Source organism: Pteronotus mesoamericanus, unplaced genomic scaffold (genome assembly GCF_021234165.1).
Source record: "Pteronotus mesoamericanus isolate MK-2021 breed Mesoamerican mustached bat unplaced genomic scaffold, CSHL_Meso_final contig_130, whole genome shotgun sequence".
Lineage (NCBI taxonomy): Eukaryota > Metazoa > Chordata > Mammalia > Chiroptera > Mormoopidae > Pteronotus > Pteronotus mesoamericanus.
In genome coordinates, this window is record NW_026555060.1 from 24,600,794 (window position 1) to 24,626,715 (window position 25,922).

At 34.6% G+C, this 25,922-nt stretch overlaps 1 protein-coding gene across 4 annotated transcripts in view; it reads right to left on the reverse strand.

Annotated features, from left to right (window-relative positions):
- UPF2 (UPF2 regulator of nonsense mediated mRNA decay) overlaps window positions 1-25,922 on the reverse strand; it is a 108,477-nt gene that overhangs the window by 74,136 nt on the left and 8,419 nt on the right. For all 4 annotated transcript variants that reach the window (XM_054593496.1, XM_054593487.1, XM_054593506.1 and 1 more), the window contains exons 3-5: window positions 25,127-25,906; window positions 13,260-13,420; window positions 3,694-3,891 (exon numbers count right to left, since the gene is read on the reverse strand). In XM_054593496.1, coding sequence (XP_054449471.1) covers window positions 3,694-3,891; window positions 13,260-13,420; window positions 25,127-25,906 — 1,139 coding nt within the window. The remainder of the gene's footprint in view (window positions 1-3,693; window positions 3,892-13,259; window positions 13,421-25,126; window positions 25,907-25,922) is intronic.

Here is a 25,922-nt window from a genome sequence, read left to right on the forward strand (position 1 = left end):
CAGCAACATAAAAGTAATTGGTAACTTTGGCAAAAAGAGTTTCAGGGTAGAGGTGGCATTGAAGCCAGATTGGAATGGACTGAAGAAGAAACTAAGAAAGTAAAGATTCCATGTATAGCCAATTCTTTCAAGAGGACTCAAAAAAAGAGATAGGAGAATACCTAGAAAGGGACTGGAGGCCCCAGGGGTTCCAAAGTATTCAGAATTTCTGTTTTGATGTGCTCTGTTTTGTTTCAAAAGATGAGAAAATGTATACTGAAGTCAGGATCCAGTAGAGACAAACAGAAAGACTGACTGATACTAAAGACATAGAAAAGGCATAATGGATTGCATAGGGTTCAGGAGAATTCAGAGTTAAGAAGATGGACTGGCCTTTGACAGAAGGTGTAAAAGTTCACCATATCACCCAGGGAAGAGACATTCTTGTAAGTACTAGGGCAGGTAGATACATAAATAAGAAGGTGCACAATGTCAAGGGAGATCTGTCTGATGGCTTCTATCTTCTCTATGAAGTACTACATCAAGCATAATCTTCTTGGAGGATAAGGAGGAAAGCAGAATAAAAACTAGAGAAAAAAATGAAAATGTGTTATGGAGTATAAAAGAGTGAGTTGAGGAAAGAAATGCTTTCAGGTTTACACACAGTGTTGAGGATCTGGCTAAAGTGGATGATCATGAATTTATGAAGTTATCAACCTATTGAACCAATCATCTCTAGGAGAGCTCAACAGTTTAGAGATACAGAAACCAGTATGGTGAATGACTAAATCCATCCAAGGTTGAACTTGACAGGCTGATATGAAGGACAGAGGGAGAAAGAATGTGCAAGAGAGAGAGAGAGAGACTAAAAACTGTACTGTACTATCCTAGAAAAGGGTCCATCCCCACATCTCTTACCAAAATCCAAGCCAAACTTCGTAGTCTGTCACAAAGGTCTGTCTATTTCTTCTAGAGGGTTTTATCTGATCTCCAAACGTGAACTGCCTCCACTGTCTTAACTGTCAGTGTGTTATACTTTTTTTATAGCCCTACTCCTAGTCTACTTAAAATTTTAATTCTTTGAGTTCCTGGCTGCTGCCTGCTAATGCGATAAGTACAGAGATACCATGCTCATATTTGTCTCTCCTATGGCACTCACTACATTGTGTCATAAGAGAGACTGAGACTTTAAACTTACATCCTGAAAGAGAAACAAATAATAGAACCCTTGAAGTCAAACTGGTATGATAGGGAAAAACCCAGACATGGCAGAAATCATACAATACTGAGGTGACTAATGTTATAGAAGCCAGTCCTTACATGGGAGAGAGGGGCTTCAACAGTAGGAGGAAATATCTTTTTAAAAACTTTAACTGACAAGACTGGGTAGTAGGTATTTAAAATGAGAGTTTATATACATATATATAAGTAGATTATACGTCTAATCTACTTATAAGTATACTTATAAGATTATAAGTATATGTATATAATTCCCTTTACTTTTGGAATATTTTAATACTACTCTTCATAGAGTAAAATTTACCTTAAGGTAAAGTATCTTCAGATCAACCAAAAGGTTTTACTATTTCAACCTACTATAAGGGCCTCTTGTAAGGTTCTCACACCACAAAATGACCCCACTACCTTTTTCACAGAAACAGACTAATTTTAAGGATCAGTGTATGTTAAGATTGTGAAGAATGTTATAAAAAGTATGAAACTGTTTTACATGAAATAAAAGACAAAATTCATTCTTTTTTTAAAATTTAAGTTAAAAATGTTTGTGTTTGGGTAATAATAATGTCGATGTAGATGCACTGATTGTAACAAATGGACCACTGTCGTCAGGTATGTTGATAATGGGGGATGTTTTACCTGTGTGGAGCAGGAGGTATATGAGAACTCTGTACTTTCCACTTAATTTTGCTGTGAACCTAAAACTGCTCTAAAAGATTAAGTCTACATTAAAATAAAAACCACTCTGGTGCATCGAAGGACATTATCAAGAAAGTAAAGACAATCTTTGTAACGGGAAAAGTATTTGCAAAACATGTATCTGATTAGGGTTTGGTATTTAAAATATATAAAAAATTCTTACACTAAAAAGACACTCCAATTAAAAAATGGGCAAAAGACTTAAACATATCTCTACAGAAAAAGATATGGAATGGCCAACATGTACATGAAAAGATGTTCCACATCACCAGCCATTAGAATAATGTAGGCAGATCGCAATGAGGTACCATTTCACACACATAAGAATGACTAAAATCAAAAAGAAAAATGAATAACAACAAGTGTTGACAAGGATATGGAGAAACTGATCCCCTGTACATTGCTGGTAAGAATGTAAAATGGTTTGGCCACTGTGGAAAACAATTTGGTAGTTCCTCAGAAAGTTAAACACAGAATTGCTACATGACCCCACAATTCTTCTCCTAGGCATATAGTCAACAACTTGAAAACAGGAACTCAAAAAAATATGTATCCATAGCAGCACTATTCACAACAGCAAAACTATGGAAACAGGACAAAAGTCCACTAACAGATGAATGAATAAATTATGATATACACACACAATGGAATATAATTCAACCATAAGAAAGGAATGGAGTACTTATAAGTACACAATGTGGATATATACCCAAAACATGGTATTAGTTGAAAATAAGCATAAAAAAATCTCATGCTGTGTGATTCCAGTTATATAAAATATTCAAAATAAATCCATAGACACAGTAAGCAAATTGGTAGATGGCAAGGGCTGGAGGAAAGGATGAATGGGAAGAATCTATTTAATGAATACTGACATGACAGAATGTTTTGGAAGTATGTATTATAATATTTATACATCAAAAGCAAAGTATACTATTTACTAATTTTAATACAAAACACAAAAACTGCTAACCTTAATGTAACTTGAAAAGCAATAAAACATAGTAAATAAGAGCACAAGTCATTGATGGGGCTTAAATTTTAGTTCTACTACTTACTAGCTGAGCAAGTTATTTGACCCTGAGTAGCTAAACTCTTTGTGACAGTTTCCTCATCTAAAAAACAGGGATGACAAGAGTAGCTGCTTCACAGAGTTATTACGAAGACTAAATAAATTCTTATGTATATTATAAAGTGCTAAAATGGTGTTTGGCACAAGTGATTATTAAATAAAATTATTGGCTATTATTTTTAATGGGTTCCCTAGTAAATACATCAGAATACAAAAAGTAACTTTTTAAAAAATGTTCTCTCTCTCCAAATCCCTGTCACCATGCCCTTCCATCTTCTCTTCTCCATCTCTATGGTTTGGCAGAATTCCCTTTAGAAAACACTGTGTGACTGGCATTCAGGACCTTCCTCACAAAGAGTTAGGGATATCTGGCCTAGAGAGAGAATTACAGGTAAACAGAACTAAAGAACTAACAATGTCCCTAACAATCAAACTGGGAGAAATTTAGATCTTATCAAAAGTTCATACAAATTCACTGTATTATAAATAAACATATTTAAATTATTTCACATTAACTTAAATGTTTTGACACTGTTGAATGTCAATTATCAATCTGTTGTGCGCCATTCCATACTATTCTGTCATGCATTTCATCTAATGACTCAATGTTCATATTACAAAACTAGTAATTAAAAATTATTTTTTACACTATTTTAAAAATAATTTTTAATAGCACTCAATGTAAAAATCTGTCCTCTAGAATTTACCTTTAGAATCATCTTTGTTGCATTCTTTATTCTGACAACTTTTTTCATTATCTTTAAACAAGATGGCTGGAACAAACGCTTTCAAATCAATAAGGTTCTCATAAAAATTCCGAGCATCTTCATCTTCCCATATACCACCTTCCAAGTCATATTCTCCAGGTTTACCAGGTGTAAATATATCAATTCCAGGCCCATGCTCTACAACAAAATAAATCACAGGGAATTAAAACTATTTGAGGTTTAGCATGCTAAACATGACATTTTACATTTTCAATTTTATAACTAACAAATCTTGAGTGTTCAACTAACCGAAGCTTCTTCAATCAACAAGCACTCTAGACTGTTCACATAATCATCTTTAACATCAAATCACAAACTGTTTTAAGTGAAGCAAAATTAAACCAGGACAGACTAAAGGACAGCATAGGATGAAGATGCTTTTCTCTTCAATGTTTAAATATGAGACTCAGTAGCCACTTGATATATTAGACCTACTTTCATGAAAATTAAAACCAAAATAAAAAGCCTATCCAATCCTAAAACTCAGAGCTCCAAGTCTCACCCTCCCCCATTATGCTTTCTCTCTCTCTCTCTCTCTCTCTCTTTCTCTCTTTTTGACTCCCAATCCTCTTACATCACAATCGCCTTTCCAAGTAGAACATAAACCCGTAATTAAGAAGCATCCCAGCCTGGCTGGTGTGGCTCAGTGGACTGAGCGCTAGCCTGTGAACTGGAAAGTTGCAGATTCGATTCCCAGTCAGGGCACCTGCTTGGGTTGCAGGCCAGGTGCCCAGTTGGTAGTGTATAAGAGGCAACCGACTAATATTTCTCTCATACATGTCTCTCCCTCTCTCCCTCCCTTCCCATCTCTCTAAAAATAAATAATTTGTTTTAAAAAAAGCATTCTTTCATATGCACCCCTTTATTCACTGCAGTGTTATTTACAATAGGCAATGTATGGAAGCAACCCAAGTGCCCAGGGCTAAAGCATTAATAGATAAGTGCTTTAGCCCTGGCCAGGTAGCTCAGTTGGTTAGAGCAACATCCTGATACGCCAAGGTCATGGGTTTGATCTCCAGTAAAGACACATACAACAAGCAACCAATGAATGCATACATCAGTGGAACAACAAATCGATGTCATTCTCTCTCTCTCCCTCCCTTTCTCTCTCTGAAAGTCAGAATCTGTGACAGCATGAATGGACCTAGAGGGTATTATGCTAAGTAAAATAAGCCGGTCAGAGAAGACAAATACCATATGATTACACTTATAGGTGAAAAAGAAACAAAACTGAAACAGACTCATAGACACAGAGAATATACTGGTGGTTGCCAGAGGGAAGTGAGTTTGGGAGACTGCATAAAAGAGGTAAAGGAATTAAGAAGTACTGTACAGCCCTGGCTACTGTGGCTCAGTAGACTGAGTGCCAGTCTGCAAGCTGAAACACTGGTTCAATTCCCAATCAGGGCACATGCCTGGGTTGCAGGGTAGGTCCCTGGTTGGAGGCATGCAAAGGGCAACCAATTGATATATCTCTCGCATATCGATGTTTCTTTCCCTGTCTTTCTTTCCCTCTTCCCCTCTTTCTAAAAATAAATAAAATCTTTTTTTTTTAATGAGATATTGTACAAGGTGGCAGCTACAAAACAGTTACAGGAATGTGAAGTACAAAATAGGGAATACAGTCAATAATATTGTGGTAACTATGTACGGTATCAGGTGGGTGCAGGAAATATCTGGGGAAATACTATATAAAGTATATGATTGTCTAACCACTATTCTGTACACCTGAAACTAATATGAAATAATACTGAATGTAATTTGTAATTGAAAAATAAATTAAAAATGAAAGAAGCATCCTTCCTTTTGGCATTGCCTCAATATAAGGCAGACTGCCATAACTGGTCAAATGATAGTAACTGGAAAAGGACAGAAAAGATAAAGCAATACTGTACACCGATATGGAAAACCATATATAAATTTACACACATACACACGAATCTACCTTTACATACAATTATATCTTTTTAAACTCAGAACATTAAAAGTAACTAATTTCCTACTTCATGATCATGAGCCCATTCAGGAATTTATCTATTCTCACCGTGCTTCCCTCCAAACAAGAATTGTAAGGAGAATGATCATGTAGATTAAAAACAACCTTAAGAAAAAATTACATTATTCACTAAAAGTTATTAAGAATAAATAAGATCAACAGCAAAAACAAAAAGCCACTGGCTCCCTAACTCATTAATTAATTATATGCCTTAAAACAAATATATTTAAACATAAAACACTAAACCTATATACTATAAGGGAAATTACTGATAAATCTATGTCTGTTTAATGAAAAAAATAAACAAAAGCAAATGACAAACTAGAAGTCAATTCTGGCAATATTTATAGAGAGGAATTAATATCCATAATACAAAGAGATCCTACAAATAAAGACCAAAATCCCAACAGAAAAATGAATAAAGGCTCTAAGCAGATGAGTAAGAGGCCATATGAAAAGATGCTTAACCTCAGTATCAGTCAGGATAACGTTAAAACAAACTTTTTATCACTTTGACCCATAAAATTGTTTAAAAGATTGGTATCAACAAATGTTGACAAGACAGGAAAATAAGTACTCTCGTATCTTAACTAGAGTACAAACTGATATTATAGCACTGGGGGAGAACGACTGGTCACTCTCGATCAACATTTAAAATAAGCACAATATTTGATTGTGCAAGATTCCATCTAGGAATCTGTACCTCAGAAATAACAGAAAATATAAACTAAGATTTACAAGAATGTTCACTGTAACGCTGTTACAAGGCAAAACTGGAAATCTAAATATCAATGATCAGGGCTAACAAACTGCATACACACACACACACACACACACAATCTAATATTAATCAGATGTTAAGACAAATTATGTGTATCTAGCTGAACTGACTCAGAAGACTCTCAAAAATGCATTATTAAAAGAAAAAAGGAAGTCATGCAAATAATATCCTACATAAATTAATAAAGCTACACGTAGATGTATGATTATATATTTTTGCACATACATTTTGTATATAAAAAAAGTCTGGAGAGATTCTTATCAAACTGTTAACCATGGTTATCTTGGAGAGTGGAACAGATATGACAGGAGACTTTCACCTTCTATTCTTTAATGTGTATGAATATTTTGCAAATCTGAAAAATAATATATTTGCATAGTATTTTAAATTGTAACAAAATTCAGCTTTTGAGAGGCAAAAAAAAAAAGTGCTACAAAGTCAAAAAACACAGAAAATTGGGGGGAAATATTGCAATGTATGTAAGAAAGAGTAATTTCCTTAATTATGCCAGGCATTTTTACAATCAATTTTTAGAATAGGTAAATATTTGATTTTTTAAAAAGGAAGAGGTAAAGGATTCAAGCCAGTATGTCACAGGGATAACCATATGTATATACAACAGCCAATAACCTTAAAGAAAAGGTGCTTAATCACACTCAGAAAGTAAAAATCAAAACTGCAATATGGTAAGGCTGTAAGTAAACATTCATTCTCATATATTTAGTGGCATGTAAATTTCTTTGGAAGAAAACTTGGCATTACATATTGAACCTTAAAATGCATATAACCATTTAACTCAGAAACTCTATTTCTAGGAATTTATATGTGAAACACTAGTACATGTAAAAAAAGTCATAGGTACAGAAATTTTATTACAACACTGAATATAATAGGTAAAAACTAGATATAACTTAAATATCAATCAATAGAGGACAAGGTAGATACAGCACAATTATACAATAAAATATTACTATGTAGCAATTTAAAACAATTAGATGACCAGTTATGAATTGACATAAAAAGACATCTGAGAAACATGGTTAACTTTAAAAAAGTAGTTGCAGAATAGTATATATGATACAATCTCAGTTCTGTGAGGTAAAGAAGGATATTTTGATTACTAAAAAATTTAGGCCTCTTCAGGCCAAGATGAAGTATTAAAAAACTAGGCAAACAATATAATACAATGGTTATCAAACACTAGACATCAGGCAGCACAGGAAAGTGATTCCTGAGAGAGAATAAACTGAGCCCTACGACTGACTGCCCTAGTTTACTACCTGGTAAGATTTTCTAGGCCACGGCCAAGAAAGGGAGAAGCCAGGTAGACCCCAGCAGTCTCCATGAGTTGAGGATGACAGAGCCGAGAGTCTGGCAAGACTCTGGCCCAGAGGTCTAAATTTTGCAAGACAGACCAGCATAAAAAAAGGAGCACAAGGATCTGTAAAAGAGTCCCTCTGAATGTTCAGCTGAATACGGATCAGCCCCTAAGTGTGAGGGAACTAGATAAAAGAGGGAAAATAATAACCCATAAACTTTCTAATTCATGGGAATCAGTACAGAACGATACTGACTTAGTAACAGGAAAAAACAGTACTATAATAAAGGCTGCTCTGATCCCACCTAACTAAGCAGGCCTGGAAAGAATGAAATTGTTCTTCACTATTTTATTCCAAGTAACTTAACTATGCCCTGAACAAAGCTCAAATATTTCTAAGAATAAAAAAATATCCAGCATGCATCCAGTAATATACCAGGCATGTAAAGAAGATAGGAGATCAATCTATAAATCAATTAAAAGCAATGAAGAAATGATATAAATTATAAAATTAGTAAACAAGGACATTAAAAGTTATTCTAATTTATTTCATTTTCTTAAGCTAGAAGATAGAATGAGCACATTCAAGACATAAAAACTACATCTCTACATGAAATTGACAGTATATTAGACACTGTAAAAGGAAAAAGTTAATTGGAGACACAGTAATAGGAACTATTCAATACAAAAAGAAATACTGAAAAATAAAAAGGATAACTTCAAACCACCTAAGCTAACTGTACTTGAACCTCCATAGGAGAGGGGAGAGGAACAAAATACATATTTGAAGAAATGATCAAATTTTATAAATTTGATAAAATTTAGATTCAAGTCCAACGAATGCCAAGCACAAAAAAACATAACAACAACTACCCCAAACCACATATAATTAAGTTGTCTAAAATCAGTGATAATGAAGAAAATGTAAAGCAACCAGAAAAAATACATACATTACATAAAGAACAAAGAATGATGGCAGCTTTCTCATTCAAAGCAATGCAACCTAGAAGACAGCACAGCAAAATCTTTAAAATACTGAAAGAAAGAAAAATCTCATCCTAAAACTCTATGCAGGTGAAAGTATCTTTTAAAAATGTTGACAGAATTTTGTCAAAATCTATTATGTGTGGAAAATGCCTAAAAGTACTTGTAAAGTCATTTAGCATTAAAAAAACTAGCTGGAATTTGGTAGAAATACATCAAATAAATACCAAAGGATGCTAAACACCATGAAAAGAGGTGTGGGTTCTAAAATACAATAAATATACTGAGAAAATTCTGAGAAACCTGCCAGATTCAACCAAAACATAAATTCTATCATAGAACTTCTCACTGACCAGGAGATACAAAAATCAGTAGAAATTATGTACATGATTATATATAAATATAACAAAATAAGTGTATTCACAGTGTACAACAGGCATTTCTTATTTAGAATGTAAAATACAAAACACCTTCTTATATATAAAAGGATATTTTACAAATACCTACAGGACCCTTATATCCCATTTGTGTTTGGTGATCGCAACACTACAGACCCAAGCATGTCTGGTATGGACCCATAAAATGTACAGTAGAAGGCAGTGGTAAACTACTACAGTATTTTCTTCTTTTTTTTAATCTTTCATTTTATCTTGAACACTAAATAAGATAGCCCAAAATGAAATATGAGATAGTGCTGAAAGATAAGACTGCCAAGTCAGAAAGAGAAGAGCATTGGTTGCTAAAGACACAATTAGATCAAGGCTGAAATGACGTCTACTGGTTGATGTGCACAAAGGCAAAAAACAAAAACAAAACAAAAAAAAGATGCTGCACAACATATACAATCAGAACTAGGAATGTAAGAAGCATGAATCAAGGTACACTGAGAATTGTAAACCAAGAAATGGAACATCTATGCTGCAGTGCCTATGGTGAGCAAACTAAAACAGACTAGAACGCAACGCTGCCAGTTGGGCTACTACAAAGTGTTCTACTCTGGAAATGACAAACTCAGAAGAAAAGGAGTGGCTTCAATACTGAGGCAAGATGTAGCACAGGAAGTTGGGGACTACAATGCAAGGTCTGACCCAATAGTATCAATCAAGACTTCCAGAAAACCTGATTAACATAACCATCATTCAAGTCTATGTTGTGACTACAGAGGCCAAAGATGAAATTGAAAGCTTTTACGCAAGTATCCAAGAAGAATTTGATCACACACCAAAACAAGTCATGCTGACAATTATAGGTGACTGGAACACAAAAGTAGGAAATAAAATCAAATGTCATCAGAAAATGTAGACTGGTATAAGAAGTAAAAAAGGAGATTGGCTTGTAGATTTCTGTGAAATCAACAACTTTTCCATCACAAACACATGCTTCTAATAACCAATAGGTAACTGTGTACACAGACATTACAGGATGGCCAATACAGAAATCAAGTGGACTATGTCACTGAAAGCAAGAGAATGAGAAGCTGCATTTTTCTCTGCCAAAACAAGACCAAAAGCAGATTGTGGTACTGACTACAAAATGTTAATATCAAATAGAGTAAAGCTGAGGAAGAGCATTAAAAATATATAATGTAAATAACATTCCTGATGGATTTAAAGTCCACATTAAAAAGAAAAAAAAAAAAAGATTTGCACTGTTTAAGAACCAGAACAACTGTGGACTGAAACTGAAAGTACAAGGTCCAGCACAAATAACACCTTTTTTTAATTACAAAATCTTTTATTACAAAATCATAATAATGTAATTCTCTAATATAACAATACCACGCTCAAGCATACCATGACATTTTAGGTGAAATGTTCAAATTAAAACTATAAATTATTACACCCATATTATTACCCTACCAACAACACTCAAGCAGGTGTTACTTCTGTCAGACCCTGTCTTATCAAAGAAGAATGTGAAGACTATGAAAGAAATAAAAAGGAAGGAAAAATCGAAATGGATGACAAAAGAAATACCAAAAGTTGTTAAGAGAAAAGCAAGGGGCAAAACTAAAAGGTGACAAGACAAAAGCAGGGTTAGAATCCTGAACTCAGTTATTCAACAATTATCACATAAAGATAAAGAAAAGGATACAGAAGAGGATATCTCTTCCAAAGATTAAAAACCGAAAGGAAAATTCAAACCTAAATTAGAAATGCTCAACAACCAACAAGGAAGCGCATTTTCTGACCAGGAGAAAATGAAGGGAGGATGGAAATACTATACTGACAATCTATACAGAAGAGACAAAAGGATGACAGGTACCTTTGAAGATGATTAGTATGAGGAAGAACCTATAATTCTAGAAAGCTGCCCACAAAGTACTGAGAAAAAATACATCACCAGGGCTAGATGACATACCAACAGAATTATTTCAAGCCACAGAGACTGAGCACCTGTTAAAATCCTACCAAGAATATGTCCACAAACACAGAAAACAATGGCCTACAGAATGGGAATGTTTAATATATAACCCAACCATCAAGAAAGGCAAAGCCAAGGAGTAAAGTAATGATAGGACCATTGCTTTAATTTCCCACAGGAGTAACATGATGCACAAGGAGATACAGTAAAAGCTTCAACCTTACATGGAGCAAGAAATGCCAGATGTACATGCTGGATTCAGAAAAGAGGAGGCACTGAGATCTGAGTGTGAGCACTTAATCTATGTTGTATAAAATTAAAGAAAACCTTTTATTGCATTAATTATGAAAAGCTATGGGCTGCTCTGAAAAAAATGTGCCTCAGTATTCGATTGTCCTAATGTGTAACCTGTATCTTAAACAGGAAGCCACTGTTATGACAGAATATGGAGACAGAATGATTTTCTATAGGGTAATGTGTCAGCCAAAGGTGCATTTGATTCCCCTATTTGTTTAATCTATATGTAGAACATATATGAAACATTGGGCTAGACTTAGAGGAAAGAGGAATGAAAACTGATAGAATAGATAGTAACTTAAGATATGCAGATAACACGATCTTATTGGCAGAAAGTAGCAATGATTTGGAACAACTTCTAGTAAAAGTGAAAGTAAATACCAAATAGCACTGCATATGAACATTATAAAACCATGACTACAAAAGAAATACACAATTTGAACACAGACAATGAAGACACTGAAATTGTTCAAGAGTTTGCTTACCTTGGTTCACTTATCAATTCAAATGGAGACTGCAGCTAAGAAATCCGGCTAAGGCTGGGATTCAAAGGGCAGGAGTGGAAGAATTAGGAAAGTTCCCCAAGGGCAAAGACGTTGAGTCATTAGGGACCCAGGTTAAGTAAGGTCATCCACACCCTTATCTTCCCAATTACTATATGCAGATGAGAAAGTTGGACAGTGAAGCAGACAGACAAGAAAAAACTGATTCATTTGAAATCCAGTGTTGGATGAGGGCTCTACCCATATCCTGGACTGCCAGAAAGATGAACAAGTGGGTCCTAGAGCAAATTAAGCCTGAAAATCACTGTAGGCAAAAATGACAAAACTGAAGCTGCCCTACTTTGGGGTATATCATGAGAAGACAGGATTCTATGGAAAAGACAAGAGTGCTGGGAAAAATAAAAGGCAGCAGGAAAAGAGGAATACCAAATATAAGATGGATTAACTTCACAAAAGCAGCCATAGGCATGAGTCCACAGGGGCTAAGCAGGGCTGGTGAGAACAGGACACTGCACATCACTCAAGCGTCTCCAGTTGTCAGATCCAGCTCAATGGCACATTTAAATAGCACATAACACACTGTACAAATACTTCAAAGATTTTTAAGTAAATAGGAGTGCCAAATAGCTTTAAGATAATTTCAAAAATAAAAATAATTTAACACTCATCTACCTAACATAAATATAATTATTTTATCAAATAGTTGTTGTGACAGGTTAAGAAGCCCTACCAACTTAAGAACAATCAAAAAGGAAGTTTAAAACACCTCTGAAATAACATGAAACACAACTCACCTCACAAAATAATAAACAATTTATATCACAAAACTGCAAGGTAAGATTTAGTTTGAAATAATTTAAAACAATATATAATTCAAAACAAACATTAAAAATAAGGATGAATATAAAAATATTAGAATCCCAAAAATCCAATCCATTTTATCACCTATTTGATAAATAAAGTGAAGCTGTAACTCCAAGTATGGCTTAAGACAGGCCCCTGCTGGATATAATCCAAGGATATCTGTTACAAAAGAACGCAAAGGAACTCATCATAATACCATGAGTTAATTTTCATTCTCTAAGTTTAAAGCTTTTTCCGTTCAGAAGAGCATTTCAAGTCATTTTTCAAGTTTCTTGATAGGTTTTACTACTACTTCATTTAAAAGCCTTAAATTTTCAATAATACACATCTGACAATAATATACTTTAGTACATGGAAGTACTTACTAAATTACAATATTTGTTTTTAAGGATATCTTACCTTCTGGTGTTGGTTTGTCCTGAGGAAGATCTGGCATATTTTCATCCAAAAGGTCTGCTAAGGATTGAGAATTTGCCAGCAGCTTCTGGTAAGACATAGCAAATTCCTCATACTGTTTATGTCTATCTTCACTTAGCTCCCCTTTAGAATGTAGAATACGCCTATAAACAAATGAAATAATCTGATAATCTTATCAAAATAGATGTGATCATGTATTACACTGACAGTGTTCCAAATATCACACGTGTATTACCATAATATTCTCTGACAACTTATTTTTATTACTTAACATTTTCAAGGTATATCTAAAAACAAAAATTTGTATAATCAAATTCACCTAAACAGTTACATGTTAACACCGGTTCTTCAAAGAATAAGTGTAATTAACAATTATGCCTGCAAACATAAAATTTAACAATATGCCACTAAATAAAAAGTATTTAGTCTTTTGTTACAGCCACACTCTCCTGAGACACAGTTAACCAAAAATACTTAACATACCATAAACAAGTCAGTTTTCAAGAACAGGTTATAGAAATATCTTTAAACTTTGACAATGATTTGAATTATCTTTTGAAAAAGCTCTTCTTTTCCACATAGCCAATTCTCAATTCATTGTGCATGTAATGGTTATTTATTCATGTAACAAATACTAACTGGACAACCGACTTAACCAAGTCCAGGCCATCTCTAGGAGTAGAGGACACAACTTTCCTTCCACTCTTCACACAGTTCACTAGTAAGCGACCCATAATTGGAAATGTAAAACTATTGAAAGTGTTCGAAATGTGTAAAGTCAACTAAAAATCTTACTATCTTAGTATTGATGGTTGAGACATCTATAGCTGGATCCAATTTACTATATAAGTAAATATTTATGTAGTAGTATAACATTTGAAATTTATAAATCTTAATGCAAAACAATATACTGGTAGTTTCCAAAAAGGCCATTTTAAATTGTAAATTAAAAGTCATTTTCAAAAGTAGTATTTATAAGTTGTTTTAATTCCTTGTCATTTGAATTTTCTTACAAACAGGAAAGAAAATAATTTAGAGGATTTTTTGTGATGTTATCTAAAAGTTAAAGAAAATAAAGTAAAAGAAACATGCCTACACTTATTCATTCCTGCTTATTTGAAACACTTTTTGGACTTTTGGCCTATCAGGATCTAAAATGAGAAACTGTCACTCACTTTCTTATGATTTAAATATACCTTAGACCATAGAATTCTATGAACAGATTAGGAAAATGTCAAAAGTTTATCCATAATAATCCAAACTAAAAGGCATTTCTCTAAAAACTAAAAACACTGTCACAGAGAAGTTTCCCTCTCCAAACATTTATTTCGGACTGATTTTACAGGCAAAAACAAAGTTTCTTTTGGTTTTATGAATATAAAAATTAAAACAAAATCCCAAAGCATTTAAAAATATTCAACCCATGAAAGAAATGGCTAGCATTATTCTGAATGAGCTTGTTAAACTTTCAATTAGAAAGTCATTTTGGAAGTTTTAAAAAGCCATTAAAATTAAACAAAATAGATGATTTTAATAAATACTCAAAAGTTGGCTACTCTAAACGTTCTACAATGTATTAGGAAAAATGTAATAAAAACGAGTGTTTATTTTGAGGTTATGTTAAAAGGGGTAATACTTTTAAGGAATACAAAAACCTCTAAAAACAATTAAGATGCAATATTATTTCAGCACTTAAAAAGAAACTGGAAAACCTCTCAAAACAATGTAATCTGGAACTTTATTTCTCTAACAAGGTCTAACACTCTGGTCATCTGAACTTACATACACCCAGTTTTAAGTTATGCAGTCAAGGGCTTACAGTAGATAAGCAGTAGCAAGACTACTTTATTAGAAAAGAAAATTAAAACTACTTTTGCAGTACAACTTCACTTTTAAACATTTGCCTGGTTCTTTGCACAGGGTCAATGAAGTGACTTAAATCTATGATACTTTCCTTTGTATGCATTCCAGTTCTTTTCTAGTCTTTCTAGAACAAACTAAAAACTTGGAAGGCTCAGAGATACTCCTCGCCCTTTGCCAAATCTCAATTCCATGATCATTTTTAACAGTACTAATTTGATTAACTACTAATTTATACATGTTTAGGTTACTTTTTAATGAGAAAAATCCCCAAGAAAAAAAGCTTAGATTTTGGTTGGTTTGTTTTCTAATTTTATCTTACAGCAAGCATTTGGTAAGAGGTACAGGATGCCAGTGAAATGGCAATAAGTTTTGTTACTCACAAAACTTATATAGTCGTATCTATTTTCCTTGACCATTAATTTATTATACATTTACTAAACATCTGACTAAACCCACAGCATGTAGTAAGACTATAATATAACCTTAAGCACAGAAATAAACCCCTCATAGGTGCGTGAACATTCAAAATCCCTAAAATTAGTTTAAGGTTCTAATAAAATTAAAATGAAACATTTTTTAATGAATGCAAAATTTTTTAATGAAACATTTAATGAATGTCAGTTTTTTGTAAGTTCATGAAGCCCACAGTAAAAGATTTTCAGCTTGATTAAATTTTTTTAGAAGATTTCTGCATGAGGAAACTAAATATTATACAGCACATTTGAAGAGTACGTCTTCTGCACATAAGTATAAATCTCAGCAAAATTTCTTATGTGAACTTCATGGGAATATATTACTACACAAAAATCAAGCTAAAGATATGATTCATCACATTTTAATTACAATCTGTTCAGAAGCACATCTATTACAGAAAGTTGAATTGAAGCCATACTTTTGAGACTGTCCTAAATTAGAAGCCAGCAAACTTCTACAAAGGGCCAGATAAATATTTTAGGCTTTTCAGACGACATCATCTGTTGCAACTACTCTGCTGTTATAGCACAAAGAACAGACAAACCATAAACAAATACATATGACCATATTCCAATAAAACTTTATTTATGGACACAAATTTGAACTTCATATAATTTTAGTATTTCACTAAATACCCTTCTTTTGATTTTTTCCAATGAATTAAAATGGTAAAGACTTAGCTCACTGGCTGTACAAAAACTAGTGGTGGGCCTAATCTGGCCTATAAGCCATAGTTTGCCAATCTCTGTTATAACTGGAATTAATTTAGTATCATTTTTAAATGTACTATAAATGAGTTCATTCCCTCTCATGGTATCACTACACAATAGGAGGGTATTGGCTCCATATTAAAAATATGAAAAACAAGCAATGAAACAAAATTATTTCCAAGTCATACTCACTATAATAGAAATTCAAGAAATTAGACCTCTTTCATCCATTGTATGAAAGACATCATTGTTTGGCAAGCACACCTAAAGTATATCAATCCTTGATTTCTGAAGTGTTTTTATATTACTAACTTAATATTGCAAAACTGAAAGAAAATATCAAACAGTCCATTCTTGAATCAAGCATTATCTCATAAATAAGAAAAGTCAGCAAAATCTCAAAAACATCTAGCATTTTTATTGTTTTTGGTTTATTTCATTTTTATTATTGCTTGACTTTGTTATTATTTTGTATATTGTTTACTGTTTTGTATACTTTTAAAAAATGAATTTTTAAAATAAGCTATGAATGTTTAAGAACATTAGCATACAAATTTTCAAAATCATAAAAAGGCACAAAAAGAAATTCTCATTTAAAAGTCTTTCTGAAGGATTAAGCAGGCAGTATGTGAAGAGTAAACTAACATTTATCATGTACTTACAATGAGCCCAATACTATTATTAAGTGCTTTCACACACACAAATTCAGTGCATCGTTCACCTTTACCTCAGAGGTACAGTGCTATTATTATCTCATTTTACAGAAGTGAAAAAGAAAGTAGAAAGATGTGGTAACTTGCCCAAAGTTACAGAATGAGTAAATGACAGATCTAGGACTTGAGCCCAAGCAAGTCTGACTTGAGAGTCCATGCTTATAACGTTTAGACTGTACTGCCCTTCAAATTAGAGTAAAATTATTCACTTGATACTTAATATTGAAATTAGAATGTGTATATGTCAAAGGCGGGCTTTCAATATATTGAAGGTACTAATTTGTATCCTCTTTTGGGTCCTTCCTTTGTTTGGACATGACTTGATAAGTACCGAGTGGCTATTTATTTACTAGACACATTAAAAGCAAGTACAAATACTGAATGTAGATGAAAATGAGTATTATGGAAGTTGTGAAAAATACAGTGTGAATAGGTAGGAAAGAACCTGATACTGTCACTTGCTATCACACTCAAAATAAGAGGTATTTCTTCTAAGGGTACTGTGATTAAGATCACACATGTAATGTACTATTACCAATGTAAAACAGTATTTTCATGAGAAAAAGACAGAGCCCACTGTTGAAAAGTCAAGTACCTCCATGGAAAGTATTGTTGATATTTTGATCTTCTATTAGTCAAATTAAAAAAGAAAAAAAACTTTGACAGGAAACAAAAAATCAATTATGGTGTCATGCAAAATAATACAAAACACCTGGCTAAAATCTTGAAAAGGTAATCATGAAGTATACCCATGAAAAACTACTAGGTTTTACTTTTCATCTGCTTTAACACTGTCAAATTTTCAAGAAAATAACTTATGAGAATTTCATGAGAATTAACTTGTATCTTCTTTTGGTTTCATTTTACAATTTGGTTATGGATGTCTTACAATCTTGTGTGAAAAGATACTAAAGCATTTATGCATGTACCCAGTCAAATATTTATTAAACAACTATGACAGTCACTGAATCAGAATCAAAGAGTATCTGCAAGGAAGTAGTAATTTTAGAGGTTATACAATTGCTAAATCCTCTAAGTCCAAAGCACAATGACATGACATCTTATCAGTGCTTAAATACTACACAGTTTATCAAACAATCTACCTGTAAACCATGGTACAACTTACCTGGAAGAGAAGTGCAAGGAAAAAGCAACACTATTAAAGCTTAATGTGTTCTTAAGTTCCAACATTAGTAAATTAATGTCTCATGAATTGGCATTAATTAAAAAAAACCTCTCTAACTTTATTAACAATCAGGGGAAACCCTATATTCTACCTACATTTCTTTTTTTAATAAACTTTAAAGCAAATCACTTACTGCTGCTGAACTCAGTACGCAATTACAAAGGTCATAATTCACTGGTATTGAATAAACTTGCCACCATACTCACCAATGAAGGAGAAAAAAAGGAATTAAGACACTTCAGAATTATTCCAGCAAAAATTCTGACTAAATACCTGAATTTATGATTTCACTATACTGAAAGAAACAATTCTGTTACACAGTTAACATTAAGTTATACCTAATAAAAATTAAATCATTTATTTAGCCTTGACAGGTGTAGCTCAGTTGGTTGGGCATCAACCTGCAAAGCAAAAGGCCACTGGCTCAATTCCCCATCAGGGAATCTCACATTAATGTTTTTCTCCCTCTCTCTCTCCCTTCCCCTTTCTCTCTAAAAATAGGTAAATATTGTTTTAAATCATTTCTTCAACTAATTTTATTATATGCCCCCCAAAATATTAAGTCATATTATTTCTGAGAATAATATGTCAAAGTACTAGCATTTCAAATATTAAAAGCACAGAATGTAATACAAAGCAAAATCTACCCAAGTAAAGCAATAGCTCTAAATTGCCAAGTATTACAAGATGTTTTTTTAAATGCGTAATATCAATTATAACTCCCCAGATCAACCGCTTAACCAAAATGTCTTTTTTAAAGTAATATTCTTTTAAATAAAAAAAGCTTTTATAAACTCAAATTCATTGGAATTCACCCAACTCTCCCTGGCTGGCGTAGCTCAAGTGTTCTGAGTGCTGGCCTGTGAACCAAAGGGTTGCTGGTTTGATTCTGGATCAGGGCACAGGCCTAGTTTGCAGGCAGGGTCCCCAGTTAGGGGCATGCAAGAGGAACCAATCGATATTTCTCCCTCTTTTCTCCCTCCCTTCCCCATCTCTAAAAAATAAATAAAAAGACTTCCGGTCAAGATGATGGCATAGACAGGCATGGCTTGCCTCTTCACAAAACCTCATCAAAATCACAACTAAAATAAAGAATGACCATCACTCAGAACCGTTGGAAATAGAGCTGAATGGAAGTCGGACAACTATGGAATTAAAGAAACCACATCCATCCAGACTGGTAGGAGGGGTACAGACAAGGATTGGGCTGGTCTCTCATCCATGTGTGGAAGACAAAAATTTGTGAGCAATATCTTGGAAGCAAGGAGTCCCAGCCCCATACCAGGTCCCTCAGCCCAGGGTACCAGTGCCAGGAAAATGAATCCCCATAATTTCTGGCTGCGAAAACCAGTGGAGATTGAGTTGGTGGAAGAAACTTCTGGAACCCCAAGCAGTTCCTCTTAAAGAACACACACATGGACTCATATACTCAGATTCACTACCTCAGAGCTCTAACGCTGGAGTGGCAGCTTGAAGGGTACCAGTAGCATACTGGGAGAGGCTGAAGTGTCTGGCATAAGGGCAAGCAGAGGCCAATGTCCCTTTCCTGAGCTCTCCACCTACAGAGGCACGAAGCCAGCAGGCTGGTGCCATATTTGAGACTTGATCAACCAGGCTAACACTGTTTGACCCATCTTTGGGATCCCCAGAGACTCTGCCCCACCCAATTTACAGGCCTACCCAAGCTGCTTTTCCGTATGAATGGCTGGTCTTGGCTCATACTGTAAAAATTTTAAATCCTCTCAAACAAGCAACAGCGGGCTTCAGGGAGTTCCTGGCCCCAGCACTAGCAGCAGCCAGACTAGACTCACAGCTTGGCTTTGTCTGGGAACCTCCAAGCCCAGCACAAGTAGCAGCCATCTCAGGTTGCTTTATAGCTTAGTCAAGGTGCCCTGGGGCAAAACACAGGTGGGGGCTGACCTTGGCCTGCACCCCCCAGGAAACGCCAGGGCCAGCACACCCAGTGGACAGCTACAGACCATGTCAGAGCACCACTGCCCTGTCCCTGCACAGCTGATCAACCATGGAGTGCAGATGTTGGTGGTAAGTGGTCAGAGCTAATCCTTGCAGCTGACTGAACTGGCTAAATTCCTCCCATTCACATGCCAACAGTAATCAAGGCTCAACTATAGGAGGGTGTACGCAACTCACATAAAGAGCACACCTCAAGTACCCAACTTGGGTCACAGGGGAGGCTGCGCCACTGGACCCTACAGGACACCGACTACATTAGGCCATGCTACCAAGACAGGGAATCAGAGCGCCTCTACCTAATACATAGAAACAAACACAGGGAGGCTGCCAAAATGAGGAGACAAAGAAACATGGCCCAAATGAAAGAACAGAGCAAAACTCCAGTAAAAGAGCTAAATAAAATGGAGATAAGCAATCTGTCAGATGCAGAGTTCAAAACACTGGTTATAAGGATGCTCAAGGAACTTAGTGAAGACCTCAAAAGCATAAAAAAGATCCAGTCAGAAACAAAGGATGCACCAATTAAAATAAAGAACAGTTGATAGGGAAACAACAGTAGAGGGGATGAAGCTGAGAATCAAATCAATGAACATAAGAAAAAAATAAGCAATCAGAACAAGAAGAAAAAAGAATCCAAAAAAATGAGGACAGTATAATAAGCAGCCTCTGGGACAACTTCAGAGGCCCAACATTTGCATCATAGGCGTACCAGCAGAACAGAAAGAGCAAGCAATTGTAAATCTGTTTGAACAAATAATGAAAGAAAACTTCCCTAATTTGGTGAACGAGGTAAGACATGCAAGTCCAGGAAGCAAGAGTCCCAAACAAGAGGGATGCAAAGAGGTCTACTCCAAGACACATCATAAATGAAATGACAAAGGTTAAAGATGAAGAGAGAATCTTAAAAGCAGCAAGAGAAAAGCAGTTAGTTACTTAGAGAGGAGTTCCAATTAGACTGTCAGCTGACTTCTCAAAAGAAACTTTGCAGGCCAGAAGGGACTGGCAGGAGATACTCGAAGTCATGAAAAGCAGGGACCTGCAGCCAAGGTTGCTCTACCCAGCAAAGGTGTCACTTAGAATTAAAGGGCAGATAAGGAGCTCCCCACACAAGAAATAACTAAAGGGGTTAGTTAATCATCACCGAACCAATTACACGAAATGTTAAAGGGACTTATCTAAGAAAAAGATCAATACTATGAACAATAAAATGGCAAAAAAATACATATTTATCAACAACTGAATCTAAAACACAAACTAAGCAAACAAGAACAACAGAGAGAATCATGAATCAAGGATATGGAGAGTGTTTTGATGGTTGCCAGATGGGAGGGGGATGCAGAGGAAAGGGTGAAGAGGTGAGGCAATTAAGCAGTACAAATGGGTAGTTACAGAATAGCCACAAGGATGTAAAGTACAGTATGGGAAATGGACTAGCCAAAGAACTTATATACATGACCCATGGACATGATCAATGGTGGGGAGATTGCCTGAGGGAGTTCATAGTGCTGGGAAGAGGACTAAAGGGGAGAAATCAGGGCAACTGTAATAGTATAATCAATAAAGTATAATTAAAAAACAAATAAATAATAAAAACACTTTTAAAAAGAAGAATTCACCCTAGTCTAGAATCAGCTGTATTGCTTTCTAATATCTAAATTCCTCAGGGACTAAAAACAGAACTAGCTATCAATACCTATAGTATCAGGCCTGATAACATGAGAAAAGGACAGTTGAGACACAGTAAGTCTAATTCAGTCACTGTACTGTCCTTCATTCATCTATACAGTATCTTTAAGAAAACACCAGATGTTATTACTCTATTTCTTAAATTGACTGAATGACTTTTTAAGTATAGACTTACTGAGTATAGACTAAGGATTCACAAACCCTAAGAATGGTTTCATTTCCCAAGCTAATTAAAGTGACCAAGAGCACTTGGGATTTACAGGCTAAAAATAGTGTATGTGATGTTTTCTAAACCATCATTATCAAGACATTGAATAAAGGCTTAAAGTAATTTAATTACATGAGTCTTAAATATCCACTTAAGATGTCTAGCATTTTCATGCCTAAGAGAAATGGCACTGGAAGAAAACTATTGCCTGTAATTTATTCCCATGATGTAGAAAAACCTCAAAACATCTACTGGATGATCAGGAGGGAGAAAATATTGGAAACTGGTCATTTCAACAGTATGCTATAACATGCCCTCTTAGAAGTAAGGAGACTAATATTAGGCCAAGTGGGGATTCAGCACTAATCCATTCCTCATACCTTCTTTGCTCAGCCAGGTATTTAAATCACATCCTCCAAATTATTCCCTCAAAGTGGAGAGTCTCCCATGACAAAATGACTGCTACAATGCTAAGATCATTTTACACTAGGTACATGACCTCCTCTAATGACCACAGATTAAGAGTTTAGTATTTAAATGAGTAAAAATTTCTAGAGAAAGGCCACAAAGCTGTGCCTTTAACACTCTATCATCCTGTTCAATATTTTCATAGTGACTTGAATAATGAAAAAACAGGTCAGCTTATCAAGCTCAAAGTGATCAGTGGTTAAGTACAATTAATACACATGTAATCGATATCCAAAATTATCATTAGGTTAAAATGATATGCCAAAAGCATCTAAAGTTTCAAAAGAAGTCTGTAATTAGGTTTAAAAAATTCTTTCACTAGTCCAAGGTAGAGAACTGGCTTGGCAACAGTTCATTTGAGAAACTAGGCTTCAGGTGTATATAAGCCTAACAAAAGGTCAGAAGAGTACAGCAGCTATAAAAACTAATGGAATTTTAGGTCCCAGCCAGAAAAGAATACATCCAAAACAAACATCCTAAGAACAGTGAAGTGTCTGGAAATCATGGAGCCAACTGAAAGAACCAAAAGTTTTTAGTCTGAGGAGGATGAAAGGGAAACATCTGATTAGTCTGCAACTATAGGGTAGAGCAAAAGTAGGCTTACAGTTGTTTGTATGGAAAATAATACAATTAATAAGTGGTAATAAGAGAGTAAACTGTGTTTACAACTGTAAACCTACTTTTGCCACACCTGTATTTGAGACATTATTATGAGCATTATCTGAATGAAAAGCCAGTGCTTCTCAAACTTATTGTGGTAAAGGAATAATTTCTTTCCAGTCATTATAGACATTTTTATAAAATACAGTAATAATATCATGACAATGGAAAAGTACTACAAAAGTATCTAAACGCTTAGTCTCAGTTTCTATACTTCCTTCATTGTGAACAGGTAAACAGGTCATGGCCCCTCACTTTGAGTAGCTTTATTCCATCTATATTAGAAAAAAGGAGTAAATTAAAGGGAACCATTTTATGGGGAGTTAAATTTCAGCTTGAATTCCTAGCAAAGAGATGTGTCCAACCTTGGAATGGCTCAAAGCACTAATCTCCTTTGAGAGATATTTTAGAGAAAGAATTTATCTGTCAAATAACCTGTAAAATGGATTCCTGCACTGCAGGGATGATTAGATTAAATCACAGTATTAAAATCTCTAGCTTCTATGCTTCTGTGAGACCAATCAAAAGCAAACATATACACAAAACCCTTAAAGTAGCCAATAGAAAGTAATCAAAGCATACTTACAAAATCAACTATACTGCATTAAGTAGAACATATGCGAAAAGGAAAAAGATGGGAAAGAAAACACTATATAAATCAACAATTAAGAAACTTAAATATGTGAGATTAATAGAGGACCACTGTTTTCCTTTTTAACTGACTACTGACTACATATTCTGATTGCCTTTTCAAAGTTTAAAACAGCTCTCACTACACAAAGCACAAAGATTCTTTTTCTTCTTTTCTAAGACACCCTGAGGAACACCGCTGCCATCTTAAATTCTCACTGTTGAGTGACCCTCAGCCATGAAGGTTTAGCCATATAGCGTCTGTACCTATCTTGATCCTGACCTAACGGTACTACTGGCGTAAACTACTAGTCTTCTCTCCTGGTTAAATCCATCACCTTCTAGTGGTAACTACTTAAACCAGTCAGTCTTTCCCAACTGCAGTTTTATGAAATAGAAAAGTGTACTTCTCCATATTAATTCCTGATCTACAGCAATTTCACACTTTGAAACATAAACTTTAAATAGTTGCAAAGTACACAGACAAAGGGTACTCTGTTGCCTGCTTTCTGTAACCCCTCAGCCCTCCTCCAAATCCACCCTCTATAAAAGCTTACCTAATGGCACTAAATACTACTATGAATATCTATTTTGTTGAGGGTTCATATGTACAGATGCTACAGAGCAGTCTATAGTATCTTGTTAACAACAAAGGCGGCACCTAAATCAGGTGTCTTTGCTAATTACCACGTGCACACACGTCATTTCTCTAGAATTTTAAATGGATGTCCCAAGGAGAAAGACTCCTGTAAATGCACTTCACATAGTTGCATTTAAAAAAATTTTTGACAGATGATTTGGTGCACAATTTTCCAAGTTTCTGATCTAAAATACCACCAGTAATGATTAACACATTTTTTAAAAGAGCAAATATCAATAGTGACATCAATAAATTAAAATACAAAACAATGAAAAGCAAATCTGTTATAGAGAAGAAACAGTGAAACACACAAGAAAGAACAGCAGATAAGTTAAAGTGACAGAAAAAGAAAATTTATCCCTCAACATTGAGGATAATTCACAAGAAGAAAACAAATCCTAAAGTAAAAATTACCATATACTTGCTTTCTTTTAAAAATCAGACTCAAAATCTATGATAGCCTCACATTTAAACATAAGTACTTAGACTTTACACTTTGAAATTTTCCTGGAATGTTAAGAAATCACCTGTAATGAGCCCTTTTCCACAAGTTCGTTCAGTGGCATGAAGACTTTAAACATTTTTAAGTATGAGCTCCAAAATAAATTCTCAATTCTCAGAAACATTTGAAAATCACCTGTTTTGTCTCTCAGTATTCTGTAGCTCCCTGTGGTCCCTTTTCAGGTGTTTGGTCAAAGATGTAAAGTATTCTTTTAAAAGATTCTGGAAAGGTTGCTGTTTCTCTGGACTAATTATCTCACTAGGAGGAAAAGTCAAATTAAACTTCTCTGCTGCACTCTTTACTTTCCTTGGTACAAGTCCAGCAATATCATCTCCACAATGTCGACAAAAACTAATCACCACAGAAACATGAGTATGTGACTCCCGATCAGCATTAATAATATTTTTTAGCTGTTCATAGATTAAAGAAAGACCTTCCTTGTCAGTGAAAATCCCAACTATTGTCAATTCTGCAATGAAACGCAAATCAGTTCTTAATTTGGTAATGTTAGGTGTTTTCTCTTCTTTCCTTGCTTCAAAATGTTTTTTCCAAACCTGCAGAAGTGACGGGGCAAAGTCGACATAGCGCTGGTGAAACAGAGAACATAAGTGCACAGCACAATTCACGTCAGATATTTTTAGCTTTGCTTCCACAATAGAAGCTACAGCTTCTGCAATGTATTTGCTTAAATTTAGGCCATTAAAATCATGGGACAAGGAGTCTCTCTGTTGTTCCGTAATAGTTTTTAGTTTCTTGACAAAAGCGGTATTTTTCTTCAAACTTGAGTCTAGTCGACTAAAGAAATTTTCCTCTGGTCGGTTGTCTGGAGCATTTTGGTTTTTGCTGCGAAGTTCTTTCCTTAACTGATGTCGTTCCCAAGCTTCCTGATGAAGCTGAAGAGACTCTTCTCTTTCTCTATATAAAAAAAATA